General features: G+C 39.3%; 1 protein-coding gene across 2 annotated transcripts in view; it reads right to left on the reverse strand.

The window, feature by feature from the left end:
* Nucleotides 1–16,791: 16,791 nt before the first annotated feature.
* Nucleotides 16,792–22,574, reverse strand: part of MED7 (mediator complex subunit 7) — a 6,213-nt gene continuing 430 nt past the window's right edge. Inside the window, exons 1-2 of one of the 2 annotated variants that reach the window (XM_040443189.1) lie at nucleotides 22,200–22,390; nucleotides 16,792–18,099 (exon numbers count right to left, since the gene is read on the reverse strand). In XM_040443189.1, coding sequence (XP_040299123.1) covers nucleotides 17,381–18,082 — 702 coding nt within the window. In that variant the 5' untranslated portion in view covers nucleotides 18,083–18,099; nucleotides 22,200–22,390 and the 3' untranslated portion in view covers nucleotides 16,792–17,380. Of the gene's footprint in view, nucleotides 18,100–22,199; nucleotides 22,391–22,574 lie in introns of those variants that run through there. The other variant, XM_040443182.1, reaches the window with a different exon arrangement.

Consider the following 22,574-nt stretch of genomic DNA (forward strand, 5'->3'; position numbering starts at 1 on the left):
TGGGTCTGTTCAAATTTTCTATTTCTTCCCATTTGAGTTTTGGTAGTGTGTGGGTATCTAGGAATTTGTCCATTTCATCCAGGTTGTACAGTTTGTTGACAAATAATTTTTCATGGTATTCTCTAATAATTGTTTGTATTTCTCTGGTGTTGGTTGTGATCTCTCCTCTACCATTTGTGATTTTATCTATTTGGTTTCTCTCATTTCTCTTTTTGAGAAGTCCGGCTAGTGGTTTATCAATTTTGTTCATTTTTTTCAAAAAACCGGCTCTTAGATTCATTGATCTGTGCTACTGGTTTTTTGGATTCTATATTGTTTATTTCTTCTCTAATCTTTATTATTTCTCTTCTTCTGCTAGCTTTGGGATTTCTTTGTTGTTCTGCTTCTAGTTCCTGTAGGTGTGTGGTTAGGTTTTGTATTTGGGATTTTTCTTGTTTCTTGAGATAGGCCTGGATTTCAATGTATTTTCCCCTTAGGACTACCTTTGCTGCATCCCAAAGGGTTTGGACTTTCGTGTTTTCATTTTCATTTGCTTCCATATACTTTTTAATTTCTTCTTTAATTGCCTGGTTGACCCATTCATTCTTTAGTAGGATAGTCTTTAACCTCCATGCATTTGAAGGCTTTCCAAATTTTTTCTTGTGGTTGATTTCAAGCTTAATAGCGTTGTGATCTGAAAACATGCATGGTGTGATCTCACTTCTTTTATATTTATTGAGGGCTGTTTTGTGACCCAGTATGTGATCTATCTTGGAGAATGTTCAATGTGCACCTGAGAAGAATGTGTATTCTGTTGCTTTGGGGTGAAAAGTTCTGAATATATCTGTCAAGTCCATCTGGTCCAGTGTATCATTCAAGGTCATTGTTTCTTCATTGATTTTCTGACTAGATGATCTGTCCATTGTTGTAAGTGGAGTATTAAAGTCCCCTGCAATGACCATATTCTTACTAATAAGATTGCTTACATTTGTGATTAATTGATTTATATATTTGGGTTCTCTCAAGTTTGGGGCAGAAACATTTATAATTGTTATCTCTTCTTTTTAAAAAAAAATGTAATGTTTATTTATTTTTGACAGAGAGAGAGAGACAGAGCATGAGCAGGGGAGGGGAAGAAAGAGAGGGAGACACAGTATCCGAAGCAGGCTCCAGGCTCTGAGCTGTCAGCACAAAGCCCAACATGGGGCTCAAACTCACAGACCACAAGATCATGACCTGAGCCAAAGTCGGATGCTTAACCAACTGAACCACCCAGGCTCCCCTAATTGTTATCTCTTCTTGATGGATAGACCCCATAATTGTGATATAATGCCCTTCTTCATCTCTTGTTACAGCCTTTAGTTTAAAATCTAGTGTGTCTGATAGAAGTATGGCTACTCCAGCTTGCTTTTGACTTCCAGTAGAATGATAGATGGTTCTCCATCCCCTCACTTTCAACCTGAAGGTGTCCTCAGGTCTAAAATGAGTCTGTCGTAGACAGTATATAGATGGATCTTTTTTTTTAATCCATTCTGAAACCCTATGTCTTTTGATTGGAGCATATAGTCCATATACATTCAGAGTATTATTGAAAGATACAGATTTAGTATCATTGTGTTATCTGTAGGTTTCGTGCTTGTGGTGATGTCTCTGGTCCTTTGTAGTCTTTGCAGTGTTCCATTCACAGAGTCCCCCTTAGGATTTCTTGCAGTGATGGTTTAGTGGTCATGAACTCCTTCAGTTTTTGTCTGGGAAAGGCTTTATCTCTCCTTCTATTCTGAATAACAACTTTGCTGGACAAAAGATTCTTGGCTATATATTTTTTCCTATAAAGCACATTGAATATTTTCTGCCACTCCCTTCTGGCCTGCCAAGTTTCAGTGGACAGGTCTACTACTATCCTTATGTGTCTATCCTTGTAGGTTAAGACACGTTTGCCCTCAACTGCTTTCATAATCCTCTCTTTATCTTTGTACTTTGCCAGTTTCCCTATGATGTGCCATGGAGAAGACCTATTCTTGTTAAATCTGAAGGGAGTTCTCTGTGCCTCCTGGATTTGAATGTCTGCCTCCTTCCCCAAATTAGGGAAGTTCTCAGCTATAATTTGTTCAAGCAAACTTTCTGCCCTTTTCTCTCTTTTCTTCTTCTTCTGGAACTCCTATGATATGAATTTTATTATGTTTCATTGAATCACTTAGTTCTGTAATTCTTCCCTTGTGGTCTAATATTTTCTTATCTTTTTCTCAGCTTCATCATTTTCCATAATTTTATCTTCTATTTCACTTATTCTCCCCTCTGCTTCCTCTATCCTTGCTGTCCAGTGCATCTAGTTTATTTTGCACGTCATTTACATTTCTTAATTTGTTGTGATTATTCCTTGGTTCCTTGATCTCTGCAGCAATAGATTCTCTACTGTCTTCTATGCTTTTCCTGAGCCCAGCTTAATCTTATGACTATTATTCTAAATTATTGCTCAGATATATTTTTTATATCTGTTTTGGGCAATTCTCTAGCTGTCATTTCTTCCTGGAATTTCTTTTGAGAATTATTCTGGTCATAATTTTGGCTGGTTTTCTGTCCCTTATGTGTCTTAATAGCTTATTATGTATCCTGCACCTTTGAGCACTATTATATTTAAAAGGGCTCATACAGGGGCGCCTGGGTGGCGCAGTCGGTTAAGCGTCCGACTTCAGCCAGGTCACGATCTTGCGGTCCGTGAGTTCGAGCCCCGCATCGGGCTCTGGGCTGATGGCTCAGAGCCTGGAGCCTGTTTCCGATTCTGTGTCTCCCTCTCTCTCTGCCCCTCGCCCGTTCGTGCTCTGTCTCTCTCTGTCCCAAAAATAAATAAAAAAAAAAAATAATAATAATAATAAAAAAAAAATAAAAAAATAAAAGGGCTCATACACTGTCCAGGGCCTGGCTCTTCAGGAGGGGTTTTTGGAGTGTGTTGCATACTCTCTGTTGTTAAGACCCTGGTTGCTTTATCTCCCTACTCGTAGTGGTGGTTTAGGCCTTCCACCAGGTGTGTTTTGATTTGTTCATTGAAGTAACCCTGGAAAAAGTTTTAAAAAGGGGGTGGTGGTGGGAGAAACTTTATCCCATACAAAGAGAGAAATGACAGGAGTGGGGAAAAAGAAAAGGAAAAATAATTGACCAGGAAGAGAATTAGAGAAACTATATGGTATAACCCAGAGAGAGAGGGGAAAATAAAGAAGAAGGAGATACAGAAGATGAGTAAAAAGAATAGATTAAAAATGTCTGCTTAAACAAACCAACAACCAGAATAACCAGAATAGAGAAGGAAAGGAATAAGAGGAAGAAAATGTATAAGGAAAAAAATTATATATATATAATATATATTTATTATAATATATATTATATATTTCCATATATATATTTATTATAATATATATTATATATTTCCTTATATATATATTCCCTTATATATATAATATATATATTATATATTTCCTTATAATATGTAAGGAAATATATACATTATATATATATTCATGTCCCAGTTCATGTCTCAGTTTATTTGTAAAGTTTATCATAAAAGATCCATAGAGGCCTATGATATAAACTAAGAATTGGCCAAGAATCAAATCAGCAAATACAAAACTGCTGGACCAATATCTGATATCTGAGTGCCTTAGAGCCAGTGATGCCTTAGAGCCAGTGGCTGTGCTGATCTGGAGGAGGGGCTCTCTGGTTCAGTCAGTGTCAATCTTGCTCCAGTAGATACACAGTTTCCAGGCACAGAGGGATGTGGTTAGGTGTAGGTGGGTCCCGCCTCCAATGTGGGCCCACTCTCCATTCCCCGAAGCTCCACCTTGTTGGTGATGAGGAGAAAAACGGCAATGTCCCAGTCTCCCTCTTCCCCCCACCAAACCACTCTGTTCAGGCCATCCTCACAGTGCTGTATGGGCACAAGTGGGCCAGTTTGTTGATGTCTTAAAGGATCCTGCTCCACATGTCCCCCTTCCAGGGTAGAGCCACTCCGCCAGCCAACTGACAAAGGGCCTCTGGCTAGTGGGTGGCTGCAGGTTCTTTTGTGCTTGGAGACTGTATACCTTCTTCCCACAGCACCCAAGGGAGAAGACTGCTTTTTTCGACTGCAACTCTGAGCTGGTTACCAAGCCCAGGGTGTGCAAACAGGGTGAAGGAAGCCCCCCAGTTAGAAATTGGTTCTTTCTCTGTTTTTTCCATTCCCTGGTGAGTGGTTTTCTTCTTGTCCAAATACAATCCTACACTTCCACAGCCTCTCTTTCTTCTTCCTTTTGTCTCTCCACAGAAGGGAATCCCTCCCCTCCTTACACCTACACTGCCTGTTTTATCTTTCCCCATTAGTAATCACGCACCTATGGACCACCAAGTTGTTGTCCCTGTGGGCCCCTGGAGATGTTTCTGTCACTCTGTAGCCTGAATTGCCAGTCTTCTGGCCTCAATACTGCTGTGTTTGAGGGACAAGGGAACTTTGACCCTCAAACTTCTCTGCCATGTTGACTCCTCAAGACTCTTAACAATAGAGAACAAACTGAAGGTTAATGGATGGAAGGTGGGTGGGGGATGGGTTAGATGGATGATGGGCATTAAGGAGGGCACTTGTTGGGATGAGAGCTGGGTGTCTAATGTAAGTGATGAATCACTGATTTGTACTCCTGAAAGCAATATTGCACTGTATGTTAACTAACTTGAATTTAAATAAAAAGTTTAAAAGAAAATTAATTATTTAACCAATTAATTAATTAACTTTCTATTCCAAAGATCTCTTCATTCCAGCTGCTATAGAACTTCCCCATTCTTTATTACAGCCATGTGGATGCCACTAGATGGAAACATTAGGCAAAAACAATAATGTTATTATCCCCGTGAAATGGATACTTCATGTCTGTTTATTTGTAAAGTTGATCATAAAAGATCCATAGAGGCCTATGATTCTTTAATTATGTGCAATGGAAGTTTGCTTTATAAAAGGAACACTTAAATGTGTTTCTGGTAAAGAAGCCTTTTGTATTGTAATTAATTCATTTCTAAATTGTGTTCAGAAAGTTGTATTGTGAATTCTCTTAAGGGAGCGTTTAGAGAGGGCTGTCTATAATTAGGTAGAGGGTACTACATAAAAACTACTGTATACAATACCACTGCACAGATTGTTTGTGTTTTTGCTTTTTCCGTGTCAGCAGGAAAAGTGGCAAAAAAAAAAAAAAAAAAACTTCTGACTCCCTAAAGATAGCCTCTAAGCACCCAATGAAAACATCAGAATTATGTGTTGTTAGAATTCACAATTACAGGGGCGCCTGGGTGGCTCAGTCGGTTAAGCATCTGACTTCGGCTCAGGTCATGATCTCGCAGTCTGTGAGTTTGAGCCCCACATCGGGCTCTGTGCTGACAGCTCAGAGCCTGGAGCCTGCTTTGGATTCTGTGTCTCACTCTCTGTCTCTGCCCCTCCCCTGCTCACACTCTGTCTCTCTCTGTCTCAAAAATAAATAAAACATTTTAAAAAATTAAAAAAAAAAAAAGAATTCACAATGACAGATAATGAAAGGGCCACTTGACAAAATTCGTAAAATGGAAGTAGAGAATTTTACCCAGTTCAGGAGACAGGAGAACAAGGGTGATATAGATGGGATTATCTGGAAAAATTCAGTCCAATTAGAATCTACCTTGTACAATTGGGGAGCTGCAGAAGAATGGGTATTGGAGAGATGACTACATATGGAATCCTATATGTACTTGATTTGAATAAAAAGTCTTCTCTTATTTAAACCACAACATCTCAGTTCCCATAGAGTATTAGTCCCAAAATTTTGCAAAGGGAGGCAGTAACGTCAGATTTTAAGGGTAAGAAGTGAAGAAATCTTGAGCTAGATCTTCTGACTTCCAAATTGCAACTCATGTGACTTCTCTTTAAAAGTGCTTGTTGGAAATAAGTCAGTCACATGATAAACCATACCATATGATTTCACTCATGTGTGGAATTTAAGAAACAAAACAAACGAGCAAAGGAGAAGAGAGAGAGAGAAACAGACTCCTAACTATAGAGAACAAACTGATGGTTACCAGAGGGGAGGTCAGTGGGGGATGGCTGAAATAGGTGATGGGGATTAAGGACAGTACTTGTGATGAGCACCAGGTAATATATGGAATTGCTGAGTCACTATATTGTACACTTGAAACTAACACTACACTGTACGTTAATGGACTGGAATTTAAATAAAACTTAAATAATTAAATAAAAGTACTTGTAAACCTGTGTGTCTGTATAGTACTTGAAAACTTTTTTATTATATAAGTTATGGTTACTGTAGAAAATTCTGAAAAAAATAAAATAAGAAGACAGATAGATAGATAGATGGAAAGATGGATAGATAGATAAAAAATGGCATAATCTCAGTTTCACAAAATACCCCCTGTCAACATAATGGATCTCCTTTCAGATATTTTTCTGTGTGTCTCTAATATACAAACATGATCGGGGCACCTGGGTGGCTCAGTCAATTAAGTGCCCGACTCGATTTCAGCTCAGGTCATGACCTCACAGTTCATGGGTTCAAGCATTGGGATCTGCACTGACAGTATAGAGCCTACTTGGGATTCTCTCTCTCTCCCTCTCTCTCTGCCCCTGCCCTGCTTTTGCGTGTTCTCTCTCTCTCTCAAAATAAATAAACTGTATACAAGCATGTTCATGTGAGTACATCTTGTGAGTATATCACCAGAAAGAAAGTCTCACTCATAAACAATTAGGAACATCATGAACACAAAGGGATCTAGGAGAAGGTACAAAACATTTCCTTTTTTAAAAAATATATTTTTTAATATTTATTCATTTTTGAGAGAGAGAGAGAGAGATAGACAGAGCATGAGCAGGGGAGGGGCAGAAAGCAAGAGAGACACAGAATCCGAAGCAGGCTCCAGGCTCTGAGCTGTCAGCACAGAGCCCGATGCAGGGCTTGAACTCATGAACTCTGAAATCATAACCTGAGCTGAAGTCGGACGCTCAAGTGATTGAGCCACCTGGGCGCCCCACAAAACATGTCTTTATACCTAAATATATATAGACTGCCTATCAGTTTGTAGACTTTACCTCAGACGAAAGTCCTTTTATTTTTATTTTACTTTTATGTTTGTGGTCTCGGTACACTCATTTGCATCAGGTTGCTTTCAGCATTGCCCTCCCCACCCCAGCACTGAGAGGGTTACTTCAGACCAAAGATCCTGGGCATCCCTGGAGGGAGCCCCAGATCCTTCGGGGTCTTTGGGATAATGATCCTTTTACAAGACAAATGATTTTCTCCGTTGCTACAGAACACCTCTCATGCTGATCTTAATGCTGTTCTGATGCCAATAAACCCTTCTTCTCTCACCAGCTGACAGAAAATCCAACTAACTAGCTTAAACTATGAAGTCAGTTTATTGACTGACATTATTGAAAAGTTTAGCTTCAGGCAGACTTGACTCAATGGCCTCAGTGAGGTCACTGGGGACCTACTTCTAGTTGCCTCCATTTTTGGCTCCTTCCTCAGATTCTAGATGGTGTCCCTCCACTGCACCTGCAGAGCACATGGCCACATACCAAGAATGTCTCTTGGCTGTTCTCACACAGGTCCAGTGATTCACATACCCTCAAAGGCTCACATTGGGTCACCAACTCATTCCTGAACTCTCTGTGTCCACAGGGTCACAAAGGACTAATTGGGTTGAGCCTGGGTCACATCCCCAAACCTTGTGTTCTCAAAGTGAAAGAAGGTGGTTCCCCTAAAGAAAAAGTGTGGTGCATTCCAAAAGGGAAAATGGATGCTGAGCAGCCAAAGAAAATGTCCAGTACAGACACTCGCCCAGAAAGAGGCGGTGTGGAGAGCTGGGAAAAGGAAACCTACCTTCCAAATGAGCATGGTTCTTTTTCTTGCAAAAAAAAAAAAAAAAAAAAAAAAAAAAAAAAAACCCGGCATTTTACTAATCAAGTGCTTTTGAACTTACAAGGACATGCTCTTCACAATGCTGGGAAGATGATAAAGAGCTTTCATGTTTATAGACAGTTTTTATATTTAGCGACTATAGATGGATGCCAGTGACATTAAGCTGAAGGTCACTCTCAAACCAAGGCAAGAAGCAGTTTAGAGCCCTCTCCAGTGCGCACAGCATAGAAAACCATGGCCCAGCAAGGACAAGTCAGCATTCTGAGATATCGCAACACTTACTCAGCAAGTAACTCCAGAGGGAAGTTAATGCTGCCCCTGCCCACATAACCAAACTCTTCAGAACAGAGGAAGTGGGGAGCGGTGCAAAATAATGTACCCTTAATAACTCAGCGAGACTCCCGGTGACGAAACTGAGAAATGAAAGGGGGGTCTACCGTCAAGAAAATTCCATTGAACTCTGTGTGAGTCACTGTGGGAGCTCCTACCTGCGGTCTCCTCATGAAAATGCAGATCCCACTACTTCCTCCAGAGACCACTCTGGTGTGGGGAGCTGCATGAATGGTCACTCATCCTGAGAACGTCTCCAGTGTGGTGCCACTTCTTTCTAGTCTTTAATTATTAGTCTTTTACTTCAGGTGCAGATTGTCAAGCTAATTGAACTCCTCAGTTCAAGCCACATACTCCTCATCAATCCCATGAGGTCTCTTTCTTCTTTTTTTTTTCCTCCCTCCCCTCCCCTCCCCTTCCCCTCCCCTCCCCTTCTCCCCCTCTCCCCTCCCCTCCCCTTCTCCTACTTTCCCTCTTGGTCCCTGACCTACTTTGTCATTTTTCTGTTTTCATAGGCATCCACTTTACAGGACTGTGGGTGAGAAGTTTTCCAAAGCGCTTACTCCACTTTACATTCTCACTGCCAGGGAGAACTCTTACGATGCTCCATATCTTTGCCAGTAACAGTTCCATCAGAATTTTTAATTTTTTCCAAGACAATGGGTGCATGATGATGTCACAACATGGCTTTGAGGTTAAACTGCTGTCTGGTGGAAAATATGACAGATATATAAAACATTGCACATATAAATTTATAGGGTACAGATGTTTATAAAGCAAACACTCAACCAGGACTCAAAACAAAAGGGAAAACACTCTCCATCTCCTCAAGTCCTGCTGACACCCATTCCGAGCTCGTATGTCTTTTCCTGATCACAAAATCTTCCTCCTCTCCTACAGATAATTACTATTCTAAACCTTGCAATAATCATTTGGTTTATTTTGCGGTTTTACCACCTGTGTTTGCATTCCAAAATTATATGTATGGTTTTGCTTGTTTTTTAACATCATATGAATGATATCACATCATCTGCAAGTTTTTGTGTTTTGCTTCTTTCACTCAACAATGTATTTGTGAGGTTCGTTCATGCTGTTGTGTATTCCTATGGGTTGTTTATTACTGGATATTTTTCTGGGAATGGATATGTCCCAAATTATATGTTCATTTTTTGGGAGCGCCTGGATGGCTTAGTTGGTTAAGCATCTGACTTTGTCTCAGGTCATGATCTCACGGTTCATGAGCTCAAGGCCCACGTTGGGCTCTGTGCTGACAGCTCAGAGCCTGGAGCCTGCTTCCGATTCTGTGTTTCCCTCTCTCTCTGCCCTTCTCTTACTTGCATTCTCTCTCTCTCTCTCTCTCTCTCTCTCTCTCTCTCTCTCTCTGTTTCTCTCCCTCTCAAAAAATAAATAAAAACATAAAAAAATTATTTGTTCATTTTAGATGAGCACTTCATCTTCTGTTTCAGTTATCACTAACAATGCCACCCTGGACATTCTCGTACTCAAATCCTGATGCACACATACAGAACCTTCTCTGGAGTATATTTCTGAGTGGAATTACTGGGTAAGAGGGGATATACATTTTGGACCTTATTAGATGCCTGTTTCCCAAGACATCTCCAAGCAGTATATAAGAATTTATCTTATTATGCATCCTCACCAACACTTAGCATTGCCAGATTTTTTTTTTCTCCAAACTGCTAAAGGATATGATAGCTTCTCACTGTGGCTTTAATTTGCATTTTCTTCTTTACTAGAGAGGTTAATAAAGTGCCTTTTCTTTTGTTTGTGAACCATTTGGATTTGGAGAGTGTTAAGAGGACAAATATTTATTTTGCCCATTTTTCTGTTGGGTTTCTCAATTTTTTGCCTATCAATTTATATGAATAATTTACATATTTTGGATACCAGTCCTCCTGATTTAATCTGTTATAAATAAATATCTGTTATAAATAAATATTCCCACCTTGTGGAATAAATTTGGCCTCTTTACAATATTGAGTGTTCCAGTCCATAAACATGTCTTATCTATCTAGATTTTAATTTTCCCCTTAATAAAATTTTTAACTTTCCTCCATAGAGGTCTTCAACTGGTACCTTGATTTTCTTCTAGGTACTTTATATTATTGATGCTTTTTTACATAGTATCTTATTTTTAAGTTTTTATGTTGTTTGTTTCTGGTATTCTGAAATGCACTCTATTTTAGAATGTTTTTTTTCCTCCAACCAGTAAATTCTCTTATTAATAAATTATCTATAGATTATATTGCATTTTCTGTATAGTCATATTTCTTGCAAATAATGACAGTTTAGTGTCTTCATTTTCAATCCTACATTTTTTTCCTTGCCATGCTGGATAGGGAATCTAGTTCAAATTTAACAGAAATTTTGATAGCAGGCATCCTGTTTCATTCTAGCTCTTAAAGAAAAGGTTTCAGCTTCCACCTTGGGTATGTATTATGGTGTAGTTTTATGGAGCTACTGTTTATTACGTTGGCGAAGTTCTCCTCCATTCCTAAATATCCAAGAGACTTTTTTCTTTTTTCGTGAATGGATACTAAATTTTATAAATGCCTTTTGTGCATCAGTTGAGAAGATTCAGTGATTTTTCTCCTTTAATCTACTATTGTGTCAGACTACATTAATTTTCTATTCTACATTCCTAAAATAAACATTACTTTTTTATTTTTGCATATTCCTAGGTTGAATGTACTGATATTTTATGTTATTCTTATAAAATGTTCCCCTTATCTATTCTCTGAAAGAGTCTGTATAAAATAAGTTTGTTTTGATTTGTTTTGTTTTTCTGGCAATGGTTGATAGAACTTGCCAGCAAAGCTATTTGAACTTAAAATTTTATGAGATTTTGACTACTGGTTTCTTTTTTAAAAAATCATTAAGATTTTTTTCTATTCAAGTTTTCTATTCATAAACAAAATTGGTAATTTTATAAGAATTTGTCCATTTTGTCTAGATTTTCACATCTAGTATTTTCGCATTATTTCATACTGTTTATAAAATCTACAGGAATTCTCCTTTTTCATTTCTGCTATTATTTGTGCCTTCCTCTTTTTTATTTTTATCACTTTCTCCTAAAGGAGCAGTGGCTTAGAGCCAAGGCTCATGCACCACTCAAGCAGGCACCACCTCAGCCCTCCCAGATCAGATACTTCTGCACAGATTGATTAGCAAGCCTGAGACCTAATGGACTATGTTGCTTGGGGACAAACGAGTTTCAGAAAGAATTGGAATGGGTCTTCTCTTTCACTTTCTACATTAACACTACCTACCCTAGGAGATGGGTGCTAGAATTATCATAGTTAAGAAAATTGAGTGTCAACCAAGGCTACAGAGCTAGTAAATAGAAAAGCCCCAAATTCTACCATGCCTTGCTCATTCTCTTCTCTTTTAAACCTGAATTTTTTAAAATTTTTTTTCAACGTTTTATTTATTTTTGGGACAGAGAGAGACAGAGCATGAACAGGGGAGGGGCAGAGAGAGAGGGAGACACAGAATCGGAAACAGGCTCCAGGCTCTGAGCCATCAGCCCAGAGCCCGACGCGGGGCTCGAACTCACGGACCGCGAGATCGTGACCTGGCTGAAGTCGGACGCTTAACCGACTGCGCCACCCAGGCGCCCCTAAACCTGAATTTTAATTTTCTCATTGCTAGTTTTAATGTCCTCAGTGTATAGTAAGTTACATTCTTCAGTCTCAATTTATTCATCCGTAAGATCATTTTTATTTTTCCAATTTGGCTATCCACTGATAGACACAAATATGAACTCAGACTACACATCTTAACCTGATTTTATCATATCCAGAATATCTTTCCATGTCAGTATTCTCATTCTTAACAGTTCCTAACAGTTGCATGGTATTCATAGCAGATCCTCATGTTGGTCGAATGAATGAATGAATGAATGAATGGGAAAGTCAATAAAGAGGCAAAAGACATCTTTCCTTGTAGTTCTGATACAATGCATTCCTGATCAGCCCAGCCATACACCTCCCCACCTGAGTCCCATCCTTTGAATGTCTTCCCTTATTCCAAACCTAGGGGTAGACAGGGAACCAGCAGCTTCACAGACCTTGGTCTTGTGTGTTAAGCAAATGTAAGAAACATCTTGTCATCATTCACTCAGTGCTAACCAACAGTGCCTGAGGCCTTCCCCAGGTCTTGTCCAGGAGAGCAAGGCTCTGAATACAAGACTTGTATTCACAACATAATACTGATTATTTTGAAAAATTCACACCCTGTTCTCTCCATGAGAAAAGATTTTGTAGGCCAGAGGCACAGGCAACGAGTTTCACTTGTTGAATTAAAAACAAAGCTCAGTATCATTAGCAGCACTGAGCATCTCTAGCCTTCTCCATGGTTGCAGCTTCTGAACTCAAGGGAAGAGTGCCACTTACTGTTAGACTCATTGCATTGCAATTTGAGAACAGTTCTTCGATCTGAATCTAAATGCCACGTGAAGACAAAAGTCTTATCAGGGAAGATATTAACTGACCTTGGATAGATTCCTAAATACCAGAAATTGTGCCAAGTGGTTTGTAGCCATAATCTTATTTAGGCCTTAGAATAATTCTATAATTTTTATTTCTGTGATTTTTTGTGGTTTTGTGCACACACTCCAGGGTTTTGAATCCAACCACCCAGATCATAGCCCATAGGCCAAATTCAGTCAGTGGCCTGTTTTTGTACAGGCCACAAGCTAAGGATTATTTTATATGTTTAAATGGTTTTAAAAAATCAAAAGAATGTTTCATAATGTGAAAATTATTAAATTCAAGTTTCAGTGCCTATAAAGTTGTATTGGAACATAGCCACACTCATTTACTCAGGTATGGTCTATGGCTGCTTTTGTACCACAATAATTCAGTAGTTGTGACAGACCTTACAGTCTTCAATGGCTGAAATATTTACTAACCGGTGTTTACAGAAAAAGTTTGTCAACCCTGACCCAGATTCTAATTTAGATACACCACCTGGGCAAGCCACAAAACTGATCCTCAGTTTCATAAAGTGGCAGAATACCTGCCAAGAGTGGTTTTTATGGAACATTAGCCCTATAAGCACAGTATCTCCTTAAGATACCTACGGAGGTCTAAGATATAAATGCCTTAACACTAATTTCCATCTACAGATCTGTTCCTCCCTCAGCCCAGGATCGTGTAGTCTCTGAGAGTATGGACTTTAGGATCAAAATATGGGATTCCATTCTAGGATCCACGATGACTTATTAATTATATGATGCAGTAGGAAGGTGCTAAAGTATGGAGGTTGAGTGTTTAGGTTTTGAAACTAGGTTTCAATCCTGGTTCTGCTACCCGCTAGCTTGGTGACCTTGGGTAAATTACATAAGCTCTCTGAACCTCTGCTTCCTCATCTGTAATGGATATAAAAATCATACTGATGTTTTCACTCTTATGTGGATCCTGAGAAACTTAACAGAAACCCATGGGGGAGGGGAAGAAAAAAAAAAAAAAAAGAGGTTAGAGTGGGAGAAAGCCAAAGCATGAGAGACTCTTAAAAACTGAGAACTGAGGGTTGATGGGGGTGGGAGGGAGGGGAGGGTGGGTGATGGGTATTGAGGAGGGCACCTTTTGGGATGAGCACTGGGTATTGTATGGAAACCAATTTGACAATAAATTTCATATATTGAAAAAAAAATCATACTGATTTCATTGGGATGTTGCGAGAATAAAATGAATATATGTACGTAAAGTGATTAGAGCAGTGTTAACAAAGATCTCTCAACAGTTGTTATTGATTTCCATTCTTATTTAGGGAAAAACAAACTCCTTCCCTTTACCTAAAGCCTATAATCTGCCCTCCATGTGCTTCTCCAGCTCCAAACTCTTCCCTATGCTGCAGGCATTAATAGCCTTTTTCACCCAAATCATGCTTTTTATTTCCTCATGAGACACTTCTATTTGGTGTTCCCAGTGACCTCAGAATCTAGCACAGACCTTTTCTCAGAAACACAGCACAACACAGTTGAAGCTTCCTTCCAAAGCCCTTAACAAATGTGCACATGTAAACATAATTTGAAAAGATAACATGGACAACGAATTTTTAGCAAGCAATAGGAATAAAATTAGAAGATTCTTCTGAGTGTTGTAATGGCCAGAAAGTTAAAACACATTTGTTTTCTTGCTCATCTTTCATTTTCCTCCCCACTCTCCATTTCCCTAGTAACTAGACCAATGTCAGGGAGAGGGCCACATTTTTCACTAAATGAAGACAATTAACAAATGATGGGGAGGAGAGGGATTGGGAATATAAATTAACACAACCTATTTATTTTTTTCCCTTTATTTTCAAATGTTTACTTAAATTCTATTTAGTTAAGATACAACCTGTTTATTTTTATCAAAAACTTACATGTGCTCAATTTGTAGTGGGTATCTACAGTATGATCAACTCAGCACCTCCTTTCTCAAGAGGTAGACTATCTTCCATACGTGGACATCTTGGGGACTGCCAAATTCTTACAGGATTCAGGCCCCAGCTGGGATCAGGAATGCCACCCCTAATTCCCTCTCTGGACTGGTTAATTAGTCCTCCTTTTTTCAGGCAGTGGGGCAGAAAGACTTAACACTTGGGAACTGTTAGCAGCCATGTTTTCCATCCATTCATAAAAAGGCTGGTTTGTAAAGAAAATGAAACTAACAGAAAGAAACCATACAGGAGAAATAATGAAGGGATCTGAATGGAGTTTGAGTCAGATGCTCTGGACCCCTTCCTAGTCCTGTTAATAGTTTGGATGGTCAATTTATCCTTTCATCATATAACAGCACAGTTATCACTTCAAAAGTTTGTCTTTTTGCTTCAACTAGCTAGAGCAGAGTACGAATACAATATTCCTTTAGCCCACTACACGGTGAAGTCATCTAGATTTCTTAAAACCAGTGCCCAAGGCCCACTCCAAAACAATGAAATCAGAATCTCTGTGGTCTGGACATCAGTAATTTCAAGAAGTGCCAGGCTATCGCAGATATCTCACTTTGAGGAATCAGTCTATCAGGAATATTCATTATAACTAGGAATGCAGAGATATATTTTGACCCTCACAAGATTGAAAGACTATATTAACTTTTAACCTTGTAACAGTTATCAGATCACGACTGCTCCTTCATCTCATTGTAATTGCAGTTCACATTAGAACTCTAATTTAAGAGTTTTGGTCAGGTGCCACCTAGACCTGCAAGATCAGATCCTCCAAAGTCAGAATTTAAGATTCCTCATGGAATTTTAATCCCTAATCCTCCCTAAACACACACACACACACACACACACCCTCATACAAATGATGTTGTGACTCTTGTAATGTTATGAGACTTATTTAGTTTTTTCCATGCAAACAATTGCAAAGCAAGCCAAAATTGGTTTAGTACCTCTTGGCCCAACATCTGCAAGGTTAACAAAAGGTTGAGGTCAAAGGAAGATTTCTTTGGAGAGTTGCTCAAGTGTTATGCACTTCAACTTAAGCTTTAAAGAGCCTGGACTGTGTTCCCTGAGCCCAAACATCTATACCAAACACATAACAGGAAAAAAAAAAAAAATTAGACTGGCCAACTAGCTGCCTAACAGAGAAGTATCTATTTGGCAATAGTCTACATTCCCAAGATTTTTAAAGAAAAAGATGCATGAATGTTTCACATACAGAATAGGCCTGTGGCTACATTAAACTGGACTTTGCCAGTTCTAGAACTAGAAACCTTCATAGAGCAAATCCCTGAAGGGTGATATACTGGAAACCAAGAACTGAGGAAAGACCCAAAGGGGACACCTGGGAAAAAGCACTACCTTTATCAGTGATTCTTAAGCTTGAGTGTGTATGAGAACCTGAGAGCTTTTTAGACCACAGCTTTTTGGACCCTACCCATGGAGTTTGATTTAGTAGATTTAGGGTGAGGCCTGAGAATCTACATTTCTAACAAGTACCCAAGTGATGTAATGCTGCTAGACAACACTTTGAGAACCACTGGCCTACATAAAAAGAAAGACCAGCAGAGAACTTCAGAAACAAAGAAGATTCTCCACCAAGCCCCTGGTGGAAGAGAGGGTGGAGGGCAGAAAAGTGCAGAAATAAAATTTCAGTGCTCAAAACAAGCTGACTTCTTGCTCCTGGTCAAATCAACTAGGGTGGGTGGGTGGATAATAAAAGAAGGGCTTAGTCCTAGTCACTCAAAGACCCAACTGACTGAACCTTTATCATCTTCAAGTGGCTTCCACAGTCATCCTAGGTGCAGCCATCCAACCAGCAGATGAGAAGGGAATGGAGGAACACGCCAAGAAATTTTTATGGAAATGGCCTGAATTTTTGTATCCATACTCCATTGCTAAGAACTTAGTCCCATGTGTAGACCCAAGAGGAGTGAAAAAATGTAGACCCTGGCAGGCAGCCACATCTTAAGGGAACAAGAATCTCCAGCACACAATCCAATAGTCTCTGCTATCAAATCCCCTTCCCAATGCAGGCTTCCAGCCTTATCAAGTCTTGAGCATAGCTTTAAGGAAAATGCATAGCTAATTAGACATTTACAAAAATGAATGTTTGTAACTAAAAGTGATCAAAGGATTTATTATCTGAGTAGAAAAAAATTATGAGACCTATCCAGGGTAGGGTCAAGTAGCTCAGATATGTGTTTACAGAAGCAGTAGAGAGGAAACACAAAACTGCTGTTTTATAACTCTATGGGATTCCTCTCTTTTAGCATGTTATACTACTTTTTTAGAGATTAAGTAAAATAAATCTAAAGATTTTAGAATTTCACATTTATTCAGCTTGTTATCCTTTATTTATCGATCATTCTTAAAGCAAATGACAAATCTACTTTTCAAAGATGAAGGCCTGCTATTACTGAGGATATCTCCAACATTCTATGCAACTCCAAAACCAGGAATGTTTCACACAACTGCAGCACTCTGCTTTTTAAGGCGATTACCCTTAATGTATGCATACTCATTTGCCTATGTTTGTCATAAAGTGAAATGGCCTGTGACATCTCATGATTGATAAGGCTGGAGTCAAGCCATTTACATGACTTCTAGATATACCTCTTTTAAGACTCTCCAAGAGCAAATTAACCAATATACGCCATTTACTGACAAGGGAAAAGAAAAAAAAGAAGAAACGTCCTTCATGGTCTTTCATTCATTTCATCAATGAGGACACACAAGGCAGCATCTTTCTCTATAATCTGGTCTCTCCTATGACCTGAATTTTCTCTTTGCTGTTCATTCTGTCCAGTACAATTGTTGCTATCATCAGCATCCATTGGTTCAGTTTTTACTCTCATCCCTGCTTCTGAATGGGGCAAATCATCAGGCAAAGAAGCCAAGCAATTCTGAATCATCTCAATGACTCGCTCCAAGTGCTTTTGAAACCGTTCAGCTGTTTCAAGGCGTTGACGTTTCTGCACCTCCATCATGACTCTCAATGTTTCTCTTGCTTGGTGGGGTCGGTATTCATTTATGAGATGATGCACATGCACAAAAAGCAGCTTAAGATCTTCTAGCTTCTCTTCTCGTTTTATACTCCCAGGGCTTCTTATCAAGATATCTAAGAGGTCTAAGAAATTAATAAGAATAGACATATTGAGTTTTCTCAGTTCTTTCTTGTGATCAAACTGCATAGGATGAAGTCGTTCGATGCCCTGACTTTCTAAAGGGCGAATGATAAGATCATCACATTGGAACTGATTGCCAAACATCATATAACTGTCTTTTATTGGAGGTGGAGGCTTGGGAGCTAGGCCTTCCTGAATATTTTCATCTGTATATTCCTTGATGTACTGCATTGGAGGTGGCGGAAGGGCACTCACTTGTTGTGGCTCACCCATTGCAGAAGATCAAAAATCTATGGAAATAAACCAAAAATTTAGAGTAGAGCTACAAAACAAACCTGTCACATTGTATACTACAGAGTATTTTCCTTTTTTTTCCTTGGCAGTTTGGGGCCCAGGACAAAATGATCTCCTTAGTTTCTAGAACAACAGGGTAAGACTGCCATCTTTTTCTAATTAGCATTATATCTTCAATCATCCGATAATTTTTCTTTCTTTGCTTAAGGTTTTCATCAGCACAAAAAATGTGTAGTATATTTTCATCTTTAAATAAAATCTGGATTCCTCACCAGTTATTCCATTTCTCTACTCCTCTCTACAGCCAAATTACACACGCTGCATATTCATTTTTGTCATTATCCAATTTGGCCTCAACCTACTAACTCCACAAAAACCATTTATCAAGGTCATCAGCAATCACCAAACAAGCAAATCCAATGGGTATTTTTCAAAGGTGATTTTACTCAATGATTCTTCAGCATTTTCTTCTTTTTCACCACACTTCCCTTCTCCCTTGGCTTCTGTGAGCCTACATTTATGTTTCTCTCCTACCTCACTGGCCACTCCCCGTCTAGCTCCTTCACTGCCTCTACTCCACCCAAATTTTAATGTTGGCATGCCTCAGAGGGTTGCTCTGGGGCCCTCTTCTCACTCTAAACTAGGGCATCACAAACTCAAGTGCCGAAGGGAAAAGGCAAGCAACGAAAACAGTGAAGCACTCTGGGGCAAGGATTCAGATGAATTAAGTACATGCATGCCAGCCAGATCTTAAAGCCTCCAGCCATTAGATTTCATGTGGGAATGAAAAATCATTGTTCCTCAGTTTCCTGATTTCTGAAACGAGGGCAAAAATCCAGATTTTATGCAGAATGTCTCGATTTTTAAATAGTGGTAACTAAGTCCAGAAACTGTCAAGTTCTGTGGGGTCAAAAAGAATTTATCTACAACAATCTTCGTGGTCTGCAGTTTTAGACCTCTGCTTTACAGTCTCCCTTGCGTAATCTCAGTCAATTCTACAGCCTTAAACACCAATTCTATCACTGGTTCTCAACCAAGGTCAATTTTGCCCACTAGGAGACATATGGCAAAATCTGGAGACATTTTTATTTGTCACAACTGGGGGATAGAGTGCTACTGGCATCTAATGGGTAGAGGCCAGGGATGCTGCTAAACCCTTACATGACAGCCCCCAACAAAGAACTATCCATCCCCAAATATCAATATATTGTGCCAAAGTGGAGAAACCCTGGTCTATGATTTAGGACTCTGTACTTTCTACCTCCAATGGAGACTGCCTCAGTTTCTTCTGAATGTCTCATAAAGCATTCAAAAAAAGAATTACCTCCTCTCCTCCCCATCACAAATTTATCAAGTCCTGCTGATTCCACACCTTCACTATCTCAAATTCATCAGTTCTGGCCAAACCACCATTCCTTCTTGCCAGGGATATAATGGCTTCCCCCAAGGATCCTTCCGCTTTCACTACTGTTCTTCCACATAATAGCCAGTATTAATTGTTTTCATCCCACATGCCTTCTCCTTCACTATATCCTAGCAGAACTGTCTTTAATCTACTATTTTTACACTATTCTTTAACTATACTATACTATTAGAACCGGTATTTGATTTCTCTCCCTGAGCAAACTACAAGCTCCATAAGAGGAAGGACTCTCTATCATAGTTCTATATCCACAACCTTGTACACAGAAGTTTCATAAGCATTTGTTGAGCAGCTTCATCCATTTCAAGACAACTCCAAATCAATGGGAATTTGGAAGTAGGTACAAACATCTTTAATGTGTATTCACTCTTTTGGTTGTTTACGGTTTGTCTGATATAGGACAACGAGTATCCAGGCATGATGATTATGACAACAGATAATATATGAGACATACTATGTGCCAGATAGTTATAAGTACTTTTCTCGTGGTTGTGAGAAAAGCTGCTTCCGTTTTGGAGAGGAGACAATTGTGGCTCAGAAAGGTTGAACCACTTGTATAACGTCACCAAGTAGTAGAGGAAGGATCCAGAACCTAAAGACTTCAAACAGTACACCATACTATCTTTCAATGATAAACAAAAAACACTACCTCCATTATAGTTTTGCTTACAATCTATCAAGGAAAATAGATTAAAAAAAATAATAACTCAATAACTAACTACAAGTTTTAAGGCTACTACAAAAGACCAACAGATCAAACTACCAAAAAATAAATCTAAAAATTCCACACTGGAAAATATATCATAAGCAAAATTAAAAAATAATCCCATTCTTCTGGGAGAAAAACACAAGTCTAAAAAGGAGCAAATACTAGCAATTTTATTTTGACTTTTTAAAAACATATTTTCTCTGACTCCACCCCCACTGGAAGGAAAGCATTAGGACTTCAGGAACTGCCTGTCTTGTTCACAGCTCTACCTCCAGCATTACAAGACCCTCAATAAAAGTCCAATCAATGAGATTTTTCAAAACCTGTGTTTTTTAAAAAACAGAAAAATTGACAAAAGAGGACAAGGAAAATGCAAATGCCGAATAAAGACAGGAAAGTATTCAGACTAGTACACTTTTAGAAGCAAATTTTAAGAATTTTCATCTAACAGACTATGAAGATTTCAAATAACCCATCGTTCAACAAATATCAGAACACCTTCTATGTGACAGGCACTGGCTTCCACAGAGGTCATACTCTCCTTTCTCTCATTTTCTTCAGTGCCATCCCAGTTTTAGAAGAAGCTCTTAGCTATTCTGGCCCCAGCGAAACCTGTCGGGGTGGAGGGGACCCACCTCAGTTCTCATAGAAGCCATCTTCACAACCACCACATAACACTCGTGGCTGGTGGGCCAGTACCACCCAAGAGAATATGGGGCAGTTCTCATACACAAGTAACAGGAAACATACACATGTGGAACTTAATTTGGCAGTATCAAAATTTTAAATGCTGATATTCTCTGAAGCAACAATTCTACTTCTAAAAATTTATTCTACGCAAATATTGGCACAAGTACATAAACTTGTGTGTTAAGGGTGTTTAATGCAGCATTGTTTGAAGAGTATAATCCATGACTTCATCAATATGAGCGGTGGATATAAGATATTCCTATGTAATATAAGACAGCCCTAAAGGAAAAAGGGGTGAAACTACACGGGATTGTAAGGTTATAAACACTGTGTCTAAACACTGTGTACTGGGCGCGCCTGGGTGGCTCAGTCGGTTAAACATCCAATTTCGGCTCAGGTCATGATCTTGCGGTTTGTGAGTTCGAGCCCCACGTGGGGCTCTGTGCTGACAGCTCAGAGCCTGGAACCTGTTTTGGATTCTATGTCTCCCTCTCTCTCTCTCTGCCCCTCCCCTGCTCATGCTGTCTCTCTCTCTCTCTCTCAAAAATAAATAAACTTAAAAAAATAAAATAAAACAAAAGACACTGTGTACTGTTTCACTTACAACACGATAGCTGCAAACAGTAATAATCAACTTTTTAAAAACAAATATAAATTCAGACTTACAGAACGTTGTGTGAAAAGTACAAAGAACTTTCCATATTCTTCACCCAGATTCTCCAAATGTTAATAACATTTTCCCTCATTTGCCTTATTGGTTTCCCCCAATACTCTACCGCATACCCCCCAAACAAGAATGTTCCCTTATAACAAAATTCTTACAAAATTACAGAATTAGCATTGATCTGGTGCTTCAAAATCAATTTTAGACCGCCCAGGTTTCACCCCACTTAATCCGTTTTCCAAAGGCCAACTACATGACAGGTACGTTTTATATCCTTAGTCTTCCTAACAATTCTAAGAGTTAAGTACTACTGTCAGTTTCATTTTCGAGAGGAAAATCCCGAGTCTCATTGAGGTGAAGTGTTTGCACCAGATCAAAAGGCTAGCAAAAAGCACAGCAGGAATTCTTATCCTCGGTCCTTTTAGCTGCAAAGTAGCAGCTCTCTTAAATCAGTAAACGATGAATCTTCTAAATGTACAAAAGGAACCTGAGATATTACAGACATTATAATTATTTCCCTATCACTTCTCTAGAATGAACTTTTCAAAGGCAACGTCTTTAGTAAAACCAGCGCCAAGCGTTACACACGGTTATCAGATTTAAGAACCACCTTCAAGTGTTTGCTCCACGCTGGGAGCTTGACCAAAAAAAGGAAGGTATTCTAGGGTCCCACACCCAGACATATGATTCATTTCGTCTACTGTGAATGGCACCGCGGGAATGTAGCTTTTAAAACATCCCCAGATGAGGGGCGCCTGACTCCGGCTCAGGTCATGATCTCACGGTTGGTGTGTTCCAGCCCCGCGTCAAACTCAGAACCTGCAGCCTGCTTCGGATTCTGTGTCTCCCTCTCTGTCTCTGCCCCTCCCCCGCGCACACTCAGGCTCTCTGAGAAATAAAAATATAAACCTCTCCAGATGAATGTGACCATTAGGCTTGGGATCGCCTCCCTTCTCCAACTCCCCGCCCCCCCACCCCCCCCCCC

The sequence above is a fragment of the Herpailurus yagouaroundi genome, unplaced genomic scaffold (assembly GCF_014898765.1).
Source record: "Herpailurus yagouaroundi ecotype Mexico unplaced genomic scaffold, PumYag 29, whole genome shotgun sequence".
NCBI lineage: Eukaryota > Metazoa > Chordata > Mammalia > Carnivora > Felidae > Herpailurus > Herpailurus yagouaroundi.